Source organism: Zootoca vivipara, chromosome 1, assembly GCF_965207765.1.
Source record: "Zootoca vivipara chromosome 1, rZooViv2.hap1.1, whole genome shotgun sequence".
NCBI classification, from domain to species: Eukaryota; Metazoa; Chordata; class Lepidosauria; order Squamata; family Lacertidae; genus Zootoca; species Zootoca vivipara.
The window spans coordinates 103,306,192-103,322,282 of record NC_142582.1 but is presented as its reverse complement, the minus strand read 5'-3'; the positions used below and the strand labels follow the sequence as shown (position 1 = coordinate 103,322,282).

The window sequence follows — 16,091 nt, the reverse complement described above, 5'->3', positions numbered from 1 at the left end:
AAACAATAATGTTAGTTGTTTATTAAACACAGATGCAGCCAGGCTATAGTTTTATAAATGCTTGGCACTTAAAGCATTATGGTGCTGCTTTTAAGTGCATATTTAGCAGTTGTATATATGTCAGATACTACTTTCTCTTAAGCTCACCAGAACTGTGCAGTTTATGAATGATTCCCAAGCTGGGTGTTTGGAATCAACACCCCCCACCCGAATTCCACACTGTAAATTACTCTGTGCTACTCAGCAAAATCAGATAACCTTATTTTTTGTGTGTGGTATGGTCTCTCCACCCTGGTTTTCTGCCTGTTCAAAATTTGTGGGGAATATTGTCCTTTAACTCCTTTCTGCTTCTGAGGTTCATGATAGACTGCTGAAGGTCTCAGCAAAAGGCAAATGAAGAACAAACAGTTAAATTATTGTTAAGGGTTATTTGCCTGATATATTTTTTTTATAAAAACAGTAGCGATTATCTGACTTTTAGCATAGACAATATATTTTCTTAATGGCAACATGGTCATCGGCCAAGGACTTTAATAAAACAACAAATATGAACAAACTGGCTGCCTGACGGTGTTTACCTGGAACACCCTGCCCTATTGCATGTGTTGAGCCAGCTACAGAAATTTTTAAGGTGGTTTTTACTGAAGCGGCATTCAGCTACCAGAACAAGCCTCCAAAACATAATACTCTGGGGCTGATTGTGCCTCCGTTTTGTCTACCCTTAAGCTCCGATCATTGGATAGCATCAGGTTCTACTACTGTATTATGAAAGACTGAACAGATTCATTAGAGTGAAAGGTCCCACCACTGAACATAGCAATGAAATGCCAGAGCTGGGGAAGTGAGGAGCAGCAGAAAGAAGAAAATGAAGGAAGGAAAGGACAGAACTGAGATAAGGGAGTGGAAACTATATTCTCCAACATCTCTATGATGAAAATAGGGACATCCTATTCCATAATCTTACTGGGTTGCCCCAGCTACTCTGGGCAGCTTCCAACATATATATAAAAACATAACATTAAACATTTTTAAAAACTTCCTTATAAAGGATTCCCTTCAGACGGGGGTGGGAAAACTCCATACCAGGCATAGACAAACTCGGCCCTCCAGATGTTTTGGGACTACAACTCCCATCATCCCTGACCACTGGTCCTGTTAGCTAGGGATGATGGGAGTTGTAGTCCCAAATCATCTGGAGGGCCGAGCTTGCCTGTGCCTGCTCTATACCCTCCAACATTTCTCCAATGAAAATAGGGATATCCTAAGGAAAGCTGGGACATTCCAGGATCAAATCAGAAACCAAAGCAGGGACATCCCTGGAAAATAGGGACACTTGGAGGGTCTGGCAAACAGACCCGATAAGGGTGGGGGAACTTATGGTTTATGGTGGTAAAGAGAAAAAGGTGCACACTGTGGACCAGACAAAGAAAAAGAGGTAGGATTAACTGGGGGCCTTTAGAAAGGCATATAATGGCCTCATCTCCTTTTCCAAGGCCATACCACCATCCCCTCCTAAATGCTGGAGTGTGTGCTTGAACTGTTCTAATGCTTTCCAATTGCCTGGATGGAGAGATATGTCTGTAGAAATCCATGGCTTCTCTTACAGTACAAATGGAAGAGTTACATCTGTTGCTCTGCCCATCTTTGCCCATGGAGGCCCAGGGGGTGTCTGCGGCAAAGAGGCATCAGCTTTGGTTGGTGCATCAATCACACCCTTTCATGGACAGGGAAACTTGGCCACTGTGACACATGCACTGGTAACCACACACCTGGACTACTGTAACATGCTCTTTGTTGGGCTGTTCTGGAGGCTGCAGCTAGTGCAGAATGCCACGGGCTGGATGGTGAGTGTTGCTCCTTATTGGGCACATATGCCAGGGATCTGCACTAGCTGCCTATTAGCTACTGAGACAATGTTAAGGTTCTGCTACTTTGTCTACAAAGCCTAAATAACTCTGGACCAGGCTCCCTGAAAAAACCACCTTCCTCTTCACTACCCACTAAGGGTACCAAGATCAGCTAATGAAACGCAGTAAGTTTTGCCAATGTTTGATGATTATCAGCTTGTAACATGGAGGTGGGCTTCTTCATGGGTGGCATCACGGTTGTGAAAAGCCATCTCTGCTGAAATTCAAGAGGTCTCATCAGTGTCGACATTGCACCAGCTTCTGAAAATGCAGCTGTTTAGGCAAGCATTCACCTGAATGGAACTCATGATTTTATTGTTTTTACTGTTTCAAAATTGTTTTAATTGCTATAAATTTTAATTGAGGATGTTTTGACGCTATTGTGCATTTTAATCACAGATTGATTTTATAGTCATAAACCACTTAGAAGCCATTTTGACATACAAGTGATATGCATTAATGGTAATAAAATATTCTCTCCTCAGGGACCTGTGCAGTCAAAGGTGGGCTGTTGGTTGGGTCCCATATGTTCATCTCATAAACAACAAATACTGAATTCAAAATTTTATATTATGAACTATAACCAGCCTTCTTTGGAGGTCTTTTAGCAGAGGCTTGACAGGCATATGTCAAGAATGCTTTGATGGTGTTTCCTGCTTGGCAGGGGGTTGGACTGGAGGGCCCTTGTGGTCTCTTCCAACTCTATGATTCTATGATTTTAGGGTGCTTTGCAAATATTATCTTTGTAATTGTTACAACAACCCTGCAAGGGATGTCATTTCCAACTTGTACACAGGAGGACTGGGAGACCATAAATTACTTAAGGCCGTCTACTAAATTCCTAGCAGAAGCAAGATGTGAGCCAGAAGCTTCTAGGTTTGCATCTCAGCCACTTTGTTACCACAATAAAGTAGCTCTCGAAAACATTATTTTCCTGCTAGTGTTTGAGTAAGTTGGACTTTGGTCTCTTGGCCCTCAGTGAGTCAGACTTAAGCATTGCACTGGGTTTTTTTTAAACTAAGGCCTGGTCTTTTAAAACAAAGTCCTACTCTTCTTCCAGCCATGCCTGAATCAAGTAAACTGTTAGCCAGTGTTTTTTTCAGCAGAAGGTTGTCATGTTTTGTGCATTTATAAGCCTCCCAGTTCTGGCCACTTCCCGCTGAAAAAAAGCCTGGCACCTCTCAGCTTCAACAGAACAAGTTCAAAAGGGACAGCCCCCTCACATAAAGATGTGCTAACCACCTCTTGCTCCTCCCCGGTCAACACCCCACAACTTGCAGGATCGACAAGGGTCAAGACAGAGGGCAAGGGTTTGGACAGACAGTCAGAAGCACCTTCTGCACACCCTCAGGCCTCAATAGCAGGAACGATTGGGACAGAACTGGAAAAACTATCATGTATGCATATTCAAAATCTAACAGTGGCACATTTCAGATCAAGTTGAAAATGCTTTAGTTTTGATGTGATGTACCCTATGTACAACACATTACTCATCGGCTAAAACTTGGTGCCATCTCCAGGAATTAGCCTGCTAGCCTTCAGTGGACTATCTGCATGCTCAAGAATGTAAGGCTGGTAATATTTAAAAGCCACACACATTTTTAAGTGAAGAGACAAATCATAACATTAAGAAGATTTAACAGAGGACTCCAGAGACAGCTTCATTCATTAATTGGACACCATGATCAAAATTCAAAATTACAGCATCAAATCTTCCACAAAATATTTACTGCATGGATTTTATATTTGTGTGTGTGTGTGTGTGTGTGTGTGTGTGTGTGTGTGTAATAAAATCCATGCAGTAAATATTTTGGGGAAGAAAACTTGAAAACAGATTTGATGCTGTAATTTTGAATTTTGACATGATGTCCAATATTTTTTTGTGTGTGTGTGTTGTGGGTCTTCATGTTGTGGAGCTACGCGTCACAAGTATATCTCAGTTCCTTGGAGACCAGAACATACAGTTTGTGTATCAGATGACAAAACGTTTCTACTAATTCTAATGATTGCAGTTTCTCTCCTTAAATCACACATCCATTTAACATTAACCTGCTTATTGGCATATATTGACACCTTGTGTGGTTTCTCAGCATCTGGGTTCCCCTAACATTTTTGTTCTCTAATTATGTTTCCTCTTCTTCCATCCACCTTCCATTCCATTCCTGCTTTCACACCTTTGACATATATACCTCTTTCCCTTTAACTATAGGAAGCTGCGAAACGCTAATTGTCATCTTGCAACAACCGTTCCAACAGCATCAGGAGATGGAAAGCAGGGACAGTGCTTCTGGCCAGCTGAGAAACCAGCAACTTTGTGCTTCTTTTCTCCTCAAATTGTTTCCATTGCAGCCAGTCATTGTAAGAACTTTGGAACTAAGAACTAGTGCCAAAGTTGGCTTTTATCCTCATTGGGAGAGCATCCAGTTCACATTCAAAAGCCCATATTCAATCTCCAGCATCTCCAGGTAAAAGTCCCACAATGCCAGACAGTGCAGACGATACTGAGTTGAGTCAATGGCCTGACCCAACACAAGGCAGTTTCCTATGTCTTTTAATATTGTAATCCTGAAGGGATTGTCCGGAAGGGACAATTTGCAATTTGCTCGGGGAGGCATTTTGGCTGAAGAGCAGAGGGAAATGCTTTAAATAATTAAACGAAGGAATGAATAAAATAACTAAACACTAAGAAGGAATAGCAGCCTCTAGTGGCCACCAAACTGAGTTGGTCAATTGACCATTTCTTCTCTAAAACATGTCCCAGTATTTCTAAAGAGGCATGTAGCACACAGATTCCCAAACCCAGGGTGTAACTTTGCACAAAATGTATACAAATACACAAATTTTTAACCCAGCTTTTTAAATGTGAAAGGACTGAATCATTATTCTTCCCATTTTCTCCCTAGATATATAAAATGCCAGGACTCACCCAAAACCATCCAGTAAATTGATGGCTGGGATGAGACTTGAACACAGGTCCAAAGTACAGACCTATGCATATTTTCTTTGTATGCTAACATGAGCATCCACATTGATAGTGTGCATATTTTCTACCCTAGCTGTATTTCCTTGCTGTTTTAATTCTCCATCTGCTTCCTCACATTATTTCTCCCTCTTAACCTCAAACACCAAAAAGCAGGAATCTTACTAACAAGGCAAGCTGCTTTTGAATTACAAAGCCAGTTTTGTCAACAGCCTGATTGGCTACTATGGAAATTCCAGGGAAAACTTTTTTCATGTGTGTTTCTTTCAAATGTATTTGTGCATGTGTGTGCGCGCACACACACACAAACGCACACACACACACACACAGATACATGTTTGTTAGACATAGATAATATTATTTGATAAATTGATGAAAATATTGTTTTAGTGATTATATAGGGATCAACATTCTGTATTTTGTACTCTTCCTCCCTGTTTCATATTAACAAGGGCTTTTCAGCTTGAGTTTTATTATTTTAAGATCCTTCTCAAAGTACAAGGTAAAAGTTTTATAACACACTTCCCCAGTGACTTTTATTACACTCTCTTCTGTCGTGATTTTATCACAATTTCAAATGTAAGATAAACATCCATCTGTATGTTGTATCTGATGTAAAAGTAGAATCTAGATATGATAAGCAAAGAACACAATTATGGGTATTAAGCAACTAGGTTTTACTCAGAGTAGACTCACTGAAATTAATAAACATGATTAAGTTAGGTCCATTAATTTCATTGGGTCCACCCTGAATAAAACTTAGTTTAATACCAACTGCAGTGATTAACAGTAGTGAATCCCAGCAACATATTAACATCTTTTTGAAGACAACCCAAACTAACCTATCTTAATTCAAATACATCTAGGAAAAAGCTGCTTTTGAGATTTTTTTTAAAAAATGAAGCAAAATCTATACAGTTCAGCAAAGCACACAATAATTGCCACCTTCAAGTACAGGATATGGGATCCTCCATTAACAGTGTGCAGGATCTTACCCAGGGAACCATCCATACATATGCCACTTCTGTGCACAGATCACCCTGCTGGATTATGGCACATGTGTTTTTTATCCAGTTTTCCTCCATGAGCTTGAATGAGCAAAGAAAGTCTACACTGAATAAAATATTTCTCTATTATATACACAGAAGTAAAACGCTGTGCAAACATCCCCAAAACAAACATATAACTTGGAATTTAATCCAAACAGTTCACATCCTGTAAATGTTTAGTTGGTAGATAATCAAGATGTAACTATGATCTATGTAAGGGTTTTATGGTAGATATATATATATATATATATGCAAAAAAAAACTATAGGGTTACTTTAAATATGTATTTAATTTGTGTTGCGAATATTTAGGGTTCTGTCATTGTGATTCAGAATGGCTAGCCTATCTTACAAATGTTGGAAATATCAATCAATCTCTCTACTGACACTGTAGAAAGCCAATCAACTGAAAATTCTACACTATTCCGCAACCCACTTCCATTCACTTTGCCAATGAGATGGGAATGATATCTACCCAAGTCAGATCCACTACTATTAAGCACATTACTGAGAATTAGGCTTAATAATGTTACAACATTTTCACAATTATGTCAGTGAAGAAGCCATATTCCTGTTTCTCTTTCAAACCTCTTACCAGCTTCATAACATTGTCACCGAGTGTCCTTGTCTACATATGTTTACCATTACATACATATACTCAAGGAACTTACTTTAGGATCTTTAGGCCATAGTCATGGCTGAGCCACAGCCAAAAGAGTTTTCTAAGATGAGGAGCTAACACCAAGTCTCTGGCTTAGAGTAAATGAATATGCAATTCGTTAAAGAAAATAGAACATAGCCTTCAAGTTGGACCAGCATCTAATGAGTCCATCCCCATCTCTATGGAATGCAGGAGACGACTGGGAAGAAAGGGCCATGCAGGTGATAGGGGCAGGGAGAGGCTAAAACTAAAGGAGGATACTGGAGGGCAGAGGGTTGAATGAGGTTAAGAAAAGGAGTCAAAATGTCAATAACACTTCCCTAACCTGGATAGCTGGAGAGAAAGGAAGGAAACCAGATAACAGATATTACTGTTATTACTGGCATGAGATGGAGACAGGGAACTTGATCAGCTGAGAAGCGGGCTTCCTTAAACTTCCCGGTTCTCAGCAGATCAAGAGATGGTGGCGGTCTGGCCCTGATACCGATCCTGGGTGTTGTATTGATACATCTCCCAGGAAACTGGCCTCAGTATGATGCGTGAACCAAGCCACTGGCTGAAGATCTATCATCACTCTGAAGCAACATTTCTTTCATTGGTTAAAAACCCGAATTCCCTGCTCACCAAACAGAGGTTCGGGTCTCCAGCAGAGAGAAACACGAGGAGCTCCATACAAAGGTGTGTGGAAGGTAGCATCTCTCTGAACAGTCTAAAACAATAAGTGGGTATTTGAACTGCTGGTTGAAAGGTAGTGGCCGTGGTAATCATTATTTCCCTTGTTTGTTCAGGACCTTCCAGCAAAACAAACAACCTTTTTGTGATTGGATTGACATGGTGTTAACAATTCATTTAATGCCCAAATCAGTATGAATACAGGTAAAGCTCTTACTAATACCAGTACCAGGATGTTAAAGCCACCTCTTTCCCAAGCAACTTCAAACAGCCTCATATAAAGAAGTCAAAGCACCCCTCCTTTAGCAAATACATCTAATGTTCATTAGGCCACGTCATATAGCAACCAAGCGGGCTGTAGGAGCCCTATGGCCATCTGTTAAACGCTCATCTACTGCACCTGCAGCTTTTTCTGCAATCTTCGCTTCTGCCACTCTCTCCTGCAGCTCTAAGTCCAGCTTTATTGTCTTCAGCTCCTTGTCTTTTTCAGACAGCTGGTCCTGAAGCTGAAGAGTTGAAACAGCGACATTGTTATTGGTATGCAAAAGTGCACGGGCACAATATTAACTTGCGAGAAAGAGATGCATTTCGTTCTCACAAAATGACTCTCTCAACAAACATCGAGCAACGCAAACACAACTCTTACATTTTTGTTTTCATATAAGTAACTTTTAAAATGAAATTGCCGCCCACTTCCATCCTGATGCGTTACGAAGGGAAAGGAACCTATACTCCAGATTTAATTTCACAAACTCTTAACCTACCTACCATACACATAAATAGAACAATCCTAAAGCATGTTGACTAGAGAAGGGAAGTTTTTGGAGCTCAGCAGAACTCACCCGCTAGAAAGGGTGCAAAGTATTGCAGCCTTAAGCAAAAGGTCAAGATCCCGAAAGTGTGCTAATTTGCCTGGTTGAGTTTTTAGATGTGGTTAGCAATTCCAGAACAGGAATTACTCACCCTAATCTACAGCTTAATTCAGGGGTGGTAGCAGAGCATTATCCACGTAATGAAATTGATTTTTCTCATCCCTAACCCCACCCAACTGTAGCTCCAGTGCTACGTCAAACATTCCATATTATACACCACAGATAGGTGGTTATTAACAACAAGAGCAAGCAAGCAAACAATAAAAGCACACTAAGCCACATGGCCAAAACATGTGGAAAGGATTGAGTTAATATACCTGTTGCTATTGATTTCATCATTTATTGTTTACCTGTGTTGTTAATTTTTGCCTGTTGTTTTAAACTCGTGTTTTAATGATTTTACTGGTGTTTTTTTGCGGCATGCTCTGAAATCTCTTGATTAAGGGTGGGATTATAAATGGAATAAATAGGAAGAATAAACATACATACATACAACAGCATTGTGAAATTGTGGTGTTAAAAGTAAAGGGAGCAAATAAACAGTGCAACAGAGGTTCCAATTACTCCATATACGGAACTTCAAATAAACTGAGCAAAAAAGAAGAAGAAGAAAACTTGGGTATGTCTCCACACTCTGGTTTCTCAGTATACAGTACATCCTTCATAATGAAAACAATGTTGCATTTTAACAGAAGTGTAATACAGAACATATTTTTCAGCAATTGAGATCGATAATAATCTGTAATTTCTAATTTATTTTGTTACTATCTTTATTCTAAAATCCATAATGCACTTCTATCACTTAACAAAAAATGTAATGGTTAATTTAACAGTATTATTTTGATAATGAAGTGTGATTATATATGCAAAACAATTTATTGAGGATTTTACCTTAAATTTATGAAAAATAGATGGCTGTTAGTATAACAAACCACATTTGAGGGGTGCTTAATCTGAAAAGTTCAAATACCTTGCACAGATTGACTGTTCTGTGAAGTGGAAAAATATTGTAAATATGTACAATTTTTAATGTACAGTGGATCTCCTAATCATCAATGCAAACCAAAGAGTTTGCTTTGTTACACGAGGGTCTCTTTCTATCAGCATTGATCCAGGTTATTCAGTGTTTAATTAAATTATAGTAGGTTGTGAACAAGGTCAGCTTTCCAAATTTCCCAATCTGAGACAAAAAGAACTGCAAAAGAATCTAGATGGCACAATCTGTGATGTCACTGATTTTAAAACAAAAACAAAAAGGCAGACAAGAATATACAAAGATTAACAAACCATGAATCAAATGATCCCTGCAACAAAAGAAAGCTATATCTTGTCAATCAAAACAAACAATGAAGAAAAATTAGAGTAGGGTAATAGGCTTAGAATATTTCATTGTACCTTTTTATTGTTTGCCCTTAGAACGTCCAATTCCCTTAAGAGGAATGCAATATCCTTCTCTTTATCTAGGTTGGCAGTGACATGAAAAGGTTCCATGTTTCCAGGCATAACTTCTCTTCCTTGCTTTTCAGTAGAGCTAGAATGAAAAAAGGAAGAAAAACTTCATTGATCAGTTCATTCAACAAAGAATCTTCTCATTCAACGAGATACTTGCTACATCCAGGGGGAGGACCAAAGCTGTGTAGTAAAAGACACACATTGCATCCAGAAGGCCCCACGTTCATTCCCTGGCCTAGGTTTGAAGGAAGGAAGTCTGGGGGGAAAGCCTCTGTGCGAGACCCAGGTGGCAGTTTTATATCACTTCACACGTTCATAGTTGTTCCTGGATTTTTAAAACTTCAAGAAATGCAGTGCAGAAACTGCTTCTTCTTAAATTTACATCCATAGCACTGTTTTGTAAAGTTTTGTATAAACTATTTGCTATAAATGCACAAAGCATGTGCAGATGTGTCTTCCTTTCTGTCCGATGAGATACCTGTTCCTGCTCTGCAAAGAGTCTCAACCATCGTGTAACTACATACTTACACCAGTCTCGTCCCATCAGTTTTCTACAACTGCTCACTGAATTCTTGTTAGCTTATTTAAGAAGTTCTCTCCCGTGATAATAAAAGAAACTGAAGGTGGGATTCAACCAAGTTCCGCCAGCAAAAGCTCTACATAAGGACTTCCACCTGCACTATGGGGATTCCCTCCTTCTTCTCCCCCATGTGCCTTCAAAATTTGCTTGGTGTGGCGTCAGTAGAACCCCTGGAACAATGTGCATGGGGAGGAGGAGGGATCATTCCATAGGGGGAAGCCAAAAAGCTTGCCCTGGCAAAAGATCACCTTCGTGTGATGCTGAATGCCTCCCTGAGCTTTTAAAAGCCTCAAATGAACAGCTTGCTTACCTTAACCTTTTATCAGTGCAAGAGACAGTGAGATTACGTAGCTGCAAAGTTTTGGCACAAGCAGTTTGCATAATGCTTAAACTGGATGTTGGCTGATCAGAACAGTTTAGCTGTTCACTTTTAGTCTGAATGGCCTGTTCTCTTGGCTGTGATTTTGCTGAAGAACTGTGCAAATTCAGGTAACTGGGAGCAGAGACATCGTTCTTTTGCTCAGAATTCTGCTCCAAGATTTCTGTTAGAAAAATAAAAACATTTTACAGTTTCATTAAAGAACATGAAAGATGAGCATTTAATGCAGCTGAATGACAACACTGCTGGCTTCTAAAGAAGTTCAGTAAAAACAAGTAAAATTTAATGCCAGTTTAACTGCCAGGATTTCCACAGCATGGAAAACCAGCTGTGTGGATTAGTAAGTTGAATACAACCTGCATCTAGGCATCTAAGTGGCAGAGAACAGGAGCTCCAGCACATTTCCCAAAGTCCTTCGGTACTATACAAAAAGTATCACATATGAGTACAACTCTTCCAAGACTGTGACTGCAATCAGACATGGCTTCATCGTGGTTTGTTGCATAAATACAATTGTTAACATGACCCAAAGTTTATTGATCACGACAACATGACAAGCTGTGGGAGCTCTTTGTGACTGTGCTCGAAGAGAAGGCAGGGAGAGGAACTACAGTGGTACCTCTGGTTGCAGACATGATCCGTTCGTGGGGCTTCTGCGCATGTGTGAAGCGTGATAGAATGCTTCTGCGCATGTGCGAACGCAGAACGCTTCTGTGCATGTGCGAACTGCGCAGAACACTTCTGCTTGTGCACGCATGGCGAAACCCAGAAGTAAACACTTCCAGGTTTGCTGCGTTCTGAACCCGAAAAAACGCAACATGAAGTGTTCGCAAGAAGAGGTATGACTGTATACAAGCCTGAGCATCACTATGGCTTATTCTCATCACACTAAACTATGGTCTAACACAAGCGTGGAGAAACATTCCCACTCTAGCAGACCAACTGTGACAGATAGTTGGGACAATCCATCTGTCAATCACCTGGTAACAGATGAAGGACAGGTAGGCTGCTCCTCTCACCCGTCAGTCCCTTGCACAAAGCTTCCCAAGCACCCAACAGCCAGCTGGTTGTCAAGTGCTTGAGAATCTCGGCACAAGGGGCTTTGCCATCCTATCCTCAGCGCTTCCAAAGCAGTGAGCGTATAGCTGGAAAAGCTGCTTCATACAGGGATCAGCTTCATGATCAAGTTCCTCACATAGACCTCAGTCACAGCTGACCTGCCTATGTTTATACATGCCCTACTACTGATGTCATATATCACATCGTGACTGCTGCTCTGACATCATTAGGAAACTGCCCCACAAGACGTTCCTACAGTCTCTGTACAAAAATTCCCTAAAATTTTCTGAAAATTCTGCTGTGCTTCCCAGGAACTGTATGCATGTTTTCTTTGCATCTTTAACGAAACTATTATGCTATGGACACCTTCATGCAATTCGCTATTTACCCACTAAAACAGATAAACTAACATTAGCGAATAGGACCATTTCCCCCCTGTAAGGATAGCTTCATATACAGGGAAGTATTCTATGTGTAAACTAGATAACTGAATACTCAAATGAAGTTAATTTCTCAAATATTCAGTTGACATTATAGTACTGCAATCTGCTTTTTCTTGAAGGAACAACAGCAGCAGTACAGGAAAATTTCCCTTCAAGCTGAGGTTTCTCAAGACCAATAATCGAAAGAACATGAATCTCAATGCCATTTATATTCTGGTGACTTTTAAGGTGACCAGTAGTGGAGCACATGCTTGCCATACAGGAAAGTTCTAGCCCCCATTCCTGCTAAGATTTCCATCTGAATCCACGAAGATCCAATGCCAGAGTTCTGTAGACCAGAGATTGGCAACTTGTGATCCTCCAGATACTGTCCAATGACAACTCCCCTCTTCCTTGTTAGCTGTACTAGTTGGGACCGATGGAAGCTGGAAGTTGAGGAACATTTGGAGGCCACCCGATTTCCCATCCCTGGTGTAAACAGCACCAATCATACACTCAGCAGTGTATGATTTCAGAACAATTTGCATTTGACATAATTGGGGGTATTTGTGCTCCATGAATGGTATCCATGTAGGTTTTTCTGTGTCTCTTATGAGTCACAAAAACTAAAGCAGACCCATACAGAAACTTGAAAAAGTTGACACCACAGACTTTGGCTCCTACTAGTAAACTGCAGTTACATGTAGGGTATACAGTACAGGTTTCGTTATGTGTAGTTTAAGACTGAAGTAAAGCATGGCAATACAGTGATACCTCTGGTTAAGAACTTAATTCATTCTGGAGGTCCATTCTTAACCTGAAACTGTTCTTAACCTGAAGCACAACTTTAGCTAATGGGGCCTCCTGCTGCCGCTGCGCCGCCGAAGCATGATTTCTGTTCTCATCCTGAAGCAAAGTTCTTAACCCAAGGTACTATTTCTGGGTTAGCGGAGTTTGTAACCTGAAGCGTTTGTAACCCGAGGTACCACTGTATTTTACTTCGCATACTATGAAGGAATAACTACTTATAAAGGGTGGTACAGTTAAAACTCAAGAATGTTTCACCCTTCCACTACCACTAACCAATGACCAGCAAGTTCTCTCAGTCAGAAAAAAAGTTTTGTACACCATGTTTCACTCCCTACTCAATATTCCTTAGCTCTCTGTGTTACAACGTAAGCCCTAGGTTTAGTTAAAGTAATAAGACAAAAATCTGTAGAAGAGAGCTGATCAATACATATATTGTGTCAGCTAGAAGAGACATATAAAATAGACCTAGAAATATCCAATTTGTGATTTATTAAAGAATTCAGATAGGACTGCCAGATGTGTTCTGACACTATAAAAACAAACATAATTAAACTTGTGCCATCTGTAGGCACAATTTTGTGCTCAATACCATTTCATGGGGCTGAACAGAGAGATGCATGACTGCAACTCTGCCCATGCAGAGGCTTCTTCCAGCCTCTTAGTCTTTGCCCTGTGAAAAGCTGCTCTTGAGGGTTGGAAGGCCCACAGGAATAGCACAAGGCATAGCTCAAGGAGGCTGTTCTGGAAATTGATGTAAATTGGGGAGCTTCTGCACAAACAGGATCTGAGGCTATATACCACAACACTACTGTTTTCTAAAGTGGAAACATAATACAGTGGTACCTCGGGTTACAAACGCTTCAGGTTACAAACTCCATTAACCCAGAAACAGTACCTTGGGTTAAGAACTTTGCTTCAGGATGAGAACAGAAATCGTGCTCCGGCGGTACGGCGGCAGCAGGAGGCCCATTAGCTAAAGTGGTGTCTCAGGTTAAGAACAGTTTCAGATTAAGAACGGACCTCCAGAACGAATTAAGTTCTTAACCAGAGGTACCACTGTACAATTAGATGACAAGTTTTTTGTCTTTTGTTAATGAATCAATCCCCATTTGAATTCTGAGTCAAGAACACGGTGCCCACATATGCTTCCCCTAAATGAACATTGCAAAGTTAATTCCCTGAAACTGATTTAGGTGAATGCCTCACTTTCTAGAGTCCTACCCTGAGTGCTCCCACTTTGTTCCCAGTCTTATTTTCAACCCTGGCCACACAAAATGGAAACAAAGCTTAAGTACCTGTAACTGCACTGGTTTATGCTCACTCCTGCTAACCTTACTTCTGCCTTTCCTTCCCAATTCCTGTTCTCTCCCCACTTTGTTGATATTTAGAACGCGAGGTCCCTGGATCAGAGGTCCTTTGGTGCTCATTTTTCTGTGTTATGCACCGTGTACATGTACAGTATTGCAATCAATAATAATAACAATACTCAAAATACCATTGTACGAAAACAGTTATGGTCCACCAACCACAAAAAAACTACAATAATGTAAGATCATTAAAATAAACGCCATTTGCAAGATAAAAATGAAGAGAGATTTAGTAGCCATTGAGGTTCTAGTAGAAAGGCAATTTTAAGGAAACCCCAAAGGTAGTAATTCTCATATTCAAGAAACCTTATCATTAATGAAATTCTATTTTTGTTTTCTTAAAAGTAAATTTAATCATAGTTATTGAGGCTTACTTTCAGGTAAGTGTACATAGGATTGAAGCCTAAATTTAGCGACCACCACTGCCAGCCCAGTTTGGCAGATACCACCTTGCATAACCTCTTCTCAAAGCTGGCTAATCATAATTTTAGTACTCAGTGTCAACTGTGATCATTAAGCACTTACTGTGTAAATATCACGAGCTTCCTTAGGCATTTGCTTAATTTATTTTTTTTATTTTTTTGCAATTCATTAACATGATATTATTTCCCAGCATTAGATTTAGGAGAGAAATCAGTTGCAGTTGTGCAGATTTTTTCGTTCTGTGCCTGGGCATTAAGACCATTTTTGAGATTCCACGCATATACAATCAAAATAGCAGTATTGCTAGACAGATAGTAAAAAGAAGAAGAAGAATACGAAGAAGAAGCGGGGAGGGCAATTTCAATGAAACACAATGTTAGTTCTAATGGACGGATGATTGTGTTTGGTCTTTTGAAACTTTGAAGTATAGGTAAGTCTTGATCACACAAATTAATAAATCCTAAAGCTGGAGTTAACAATAACCATTACACCCAAATTCTGCAGCTTAGCCCAGGCAATTTTTCAAAAGGTCAGGTTGTGAACTGGAGAAGATCAGGGAGGTCCACCGCATAGCTTTGTTGCCAGGCATCTCCCGTCTGGATTGTTGCAGGCATTTATTAGTATTCGTCAGCAGACTCAACAAAGCAAACAAGAAATTCAAGCGCGAATAATAAAATGAAAATGCTGCTATATAACCCTTTGTCATTCAGCAAATATGGGACTTTTTAGCTACATTGTTCCTAAACCTGGGTTACTACTTTAATTTTTCTCCACCGGGCTGACTGAGCGAGTATGCATGTGTGTTAAATGCAGAGCTCCCTTAACAACTGCAGGACTGCAATTTAATCTGTTGGTAGATGGACCACTTCCTGTGGGAATTCTAGCTATGACTTCCAGATCCACCAAATAAATCTCAGATTAAGAATCCAAATGAAACCTGCCTTTGGCAGATAAAAAAAAAAGAAGTCAAGATGGATATAAACAGTAAAATTATAAATTATCTAGGTGCTGCACACTGATTTGATGCGCCGGGTTTTCTTTGTGTGTTGTTTATATTTTACCGCAGTATCACAACTACACAAGGTATTTGTCAAATGTCACACTTTCATAATATTGGAGGCATCATTAAAGCTGTTTGGCTAAGGACCTTGAAGTGTTTAAGCAGTAGCTCAAAAGTATATTTGTGCAAAGTAGAAGAATAAATTTACATATCAGCAGCAGCTCATAAGGGATGAGTAAATATTCTGTTTATCTCTCATTGTAATTCAGGTTAGTTTAAATACAGGGTTTCAAGATATCATTACAATCTATATAGATTTATTACATAATTTCCAAACACAGGGCCTGGTGGAGTTTTATTCAGCCAAACTAGCACTTGGGTTTTCTATCTAAACCAGCATTTTAAAATAAATAAATAATAAAAAGGGAGGAAAGCAAGCCTTTCATTCTCATATATATA

At 39.8% G+C, this 16,091-nt stretch overlaps 1 protein-coding gene across 2 annotated transcripts in view; it reads right to left on the bottom strand.

Annotated features, from left to right (window-relative positions):
* MIPOL1 (mirror-image polydactyly 1) overlaps positions 1–16,091 on the bottom strand; it is a 196,947-nt gene that overhangs the window by 140,330 nt on the left and 40,526 nt on the right. For both annotated transcript variants that reach the window (XM_088671979.1, XM_035109093.3), the window contains exons 3-5: positions 10,483–10,714; positions 9,536–9,671; positions 7,669–7,774 (exon numbers count right to left, since the gene is read on the bottom strand). In XM_088671979.1, the coding sequence (XP_088528105.1) occupies positions 7,669–7,774; positions 9,536–9,671; positions 10,483–10,714 (474 nt within the window). The remainder of the gene's footprint in view (positions 1–7,668; positions 7,775–9,535; positions 9,672–10,482; positions 10,715–16,091) is intronic.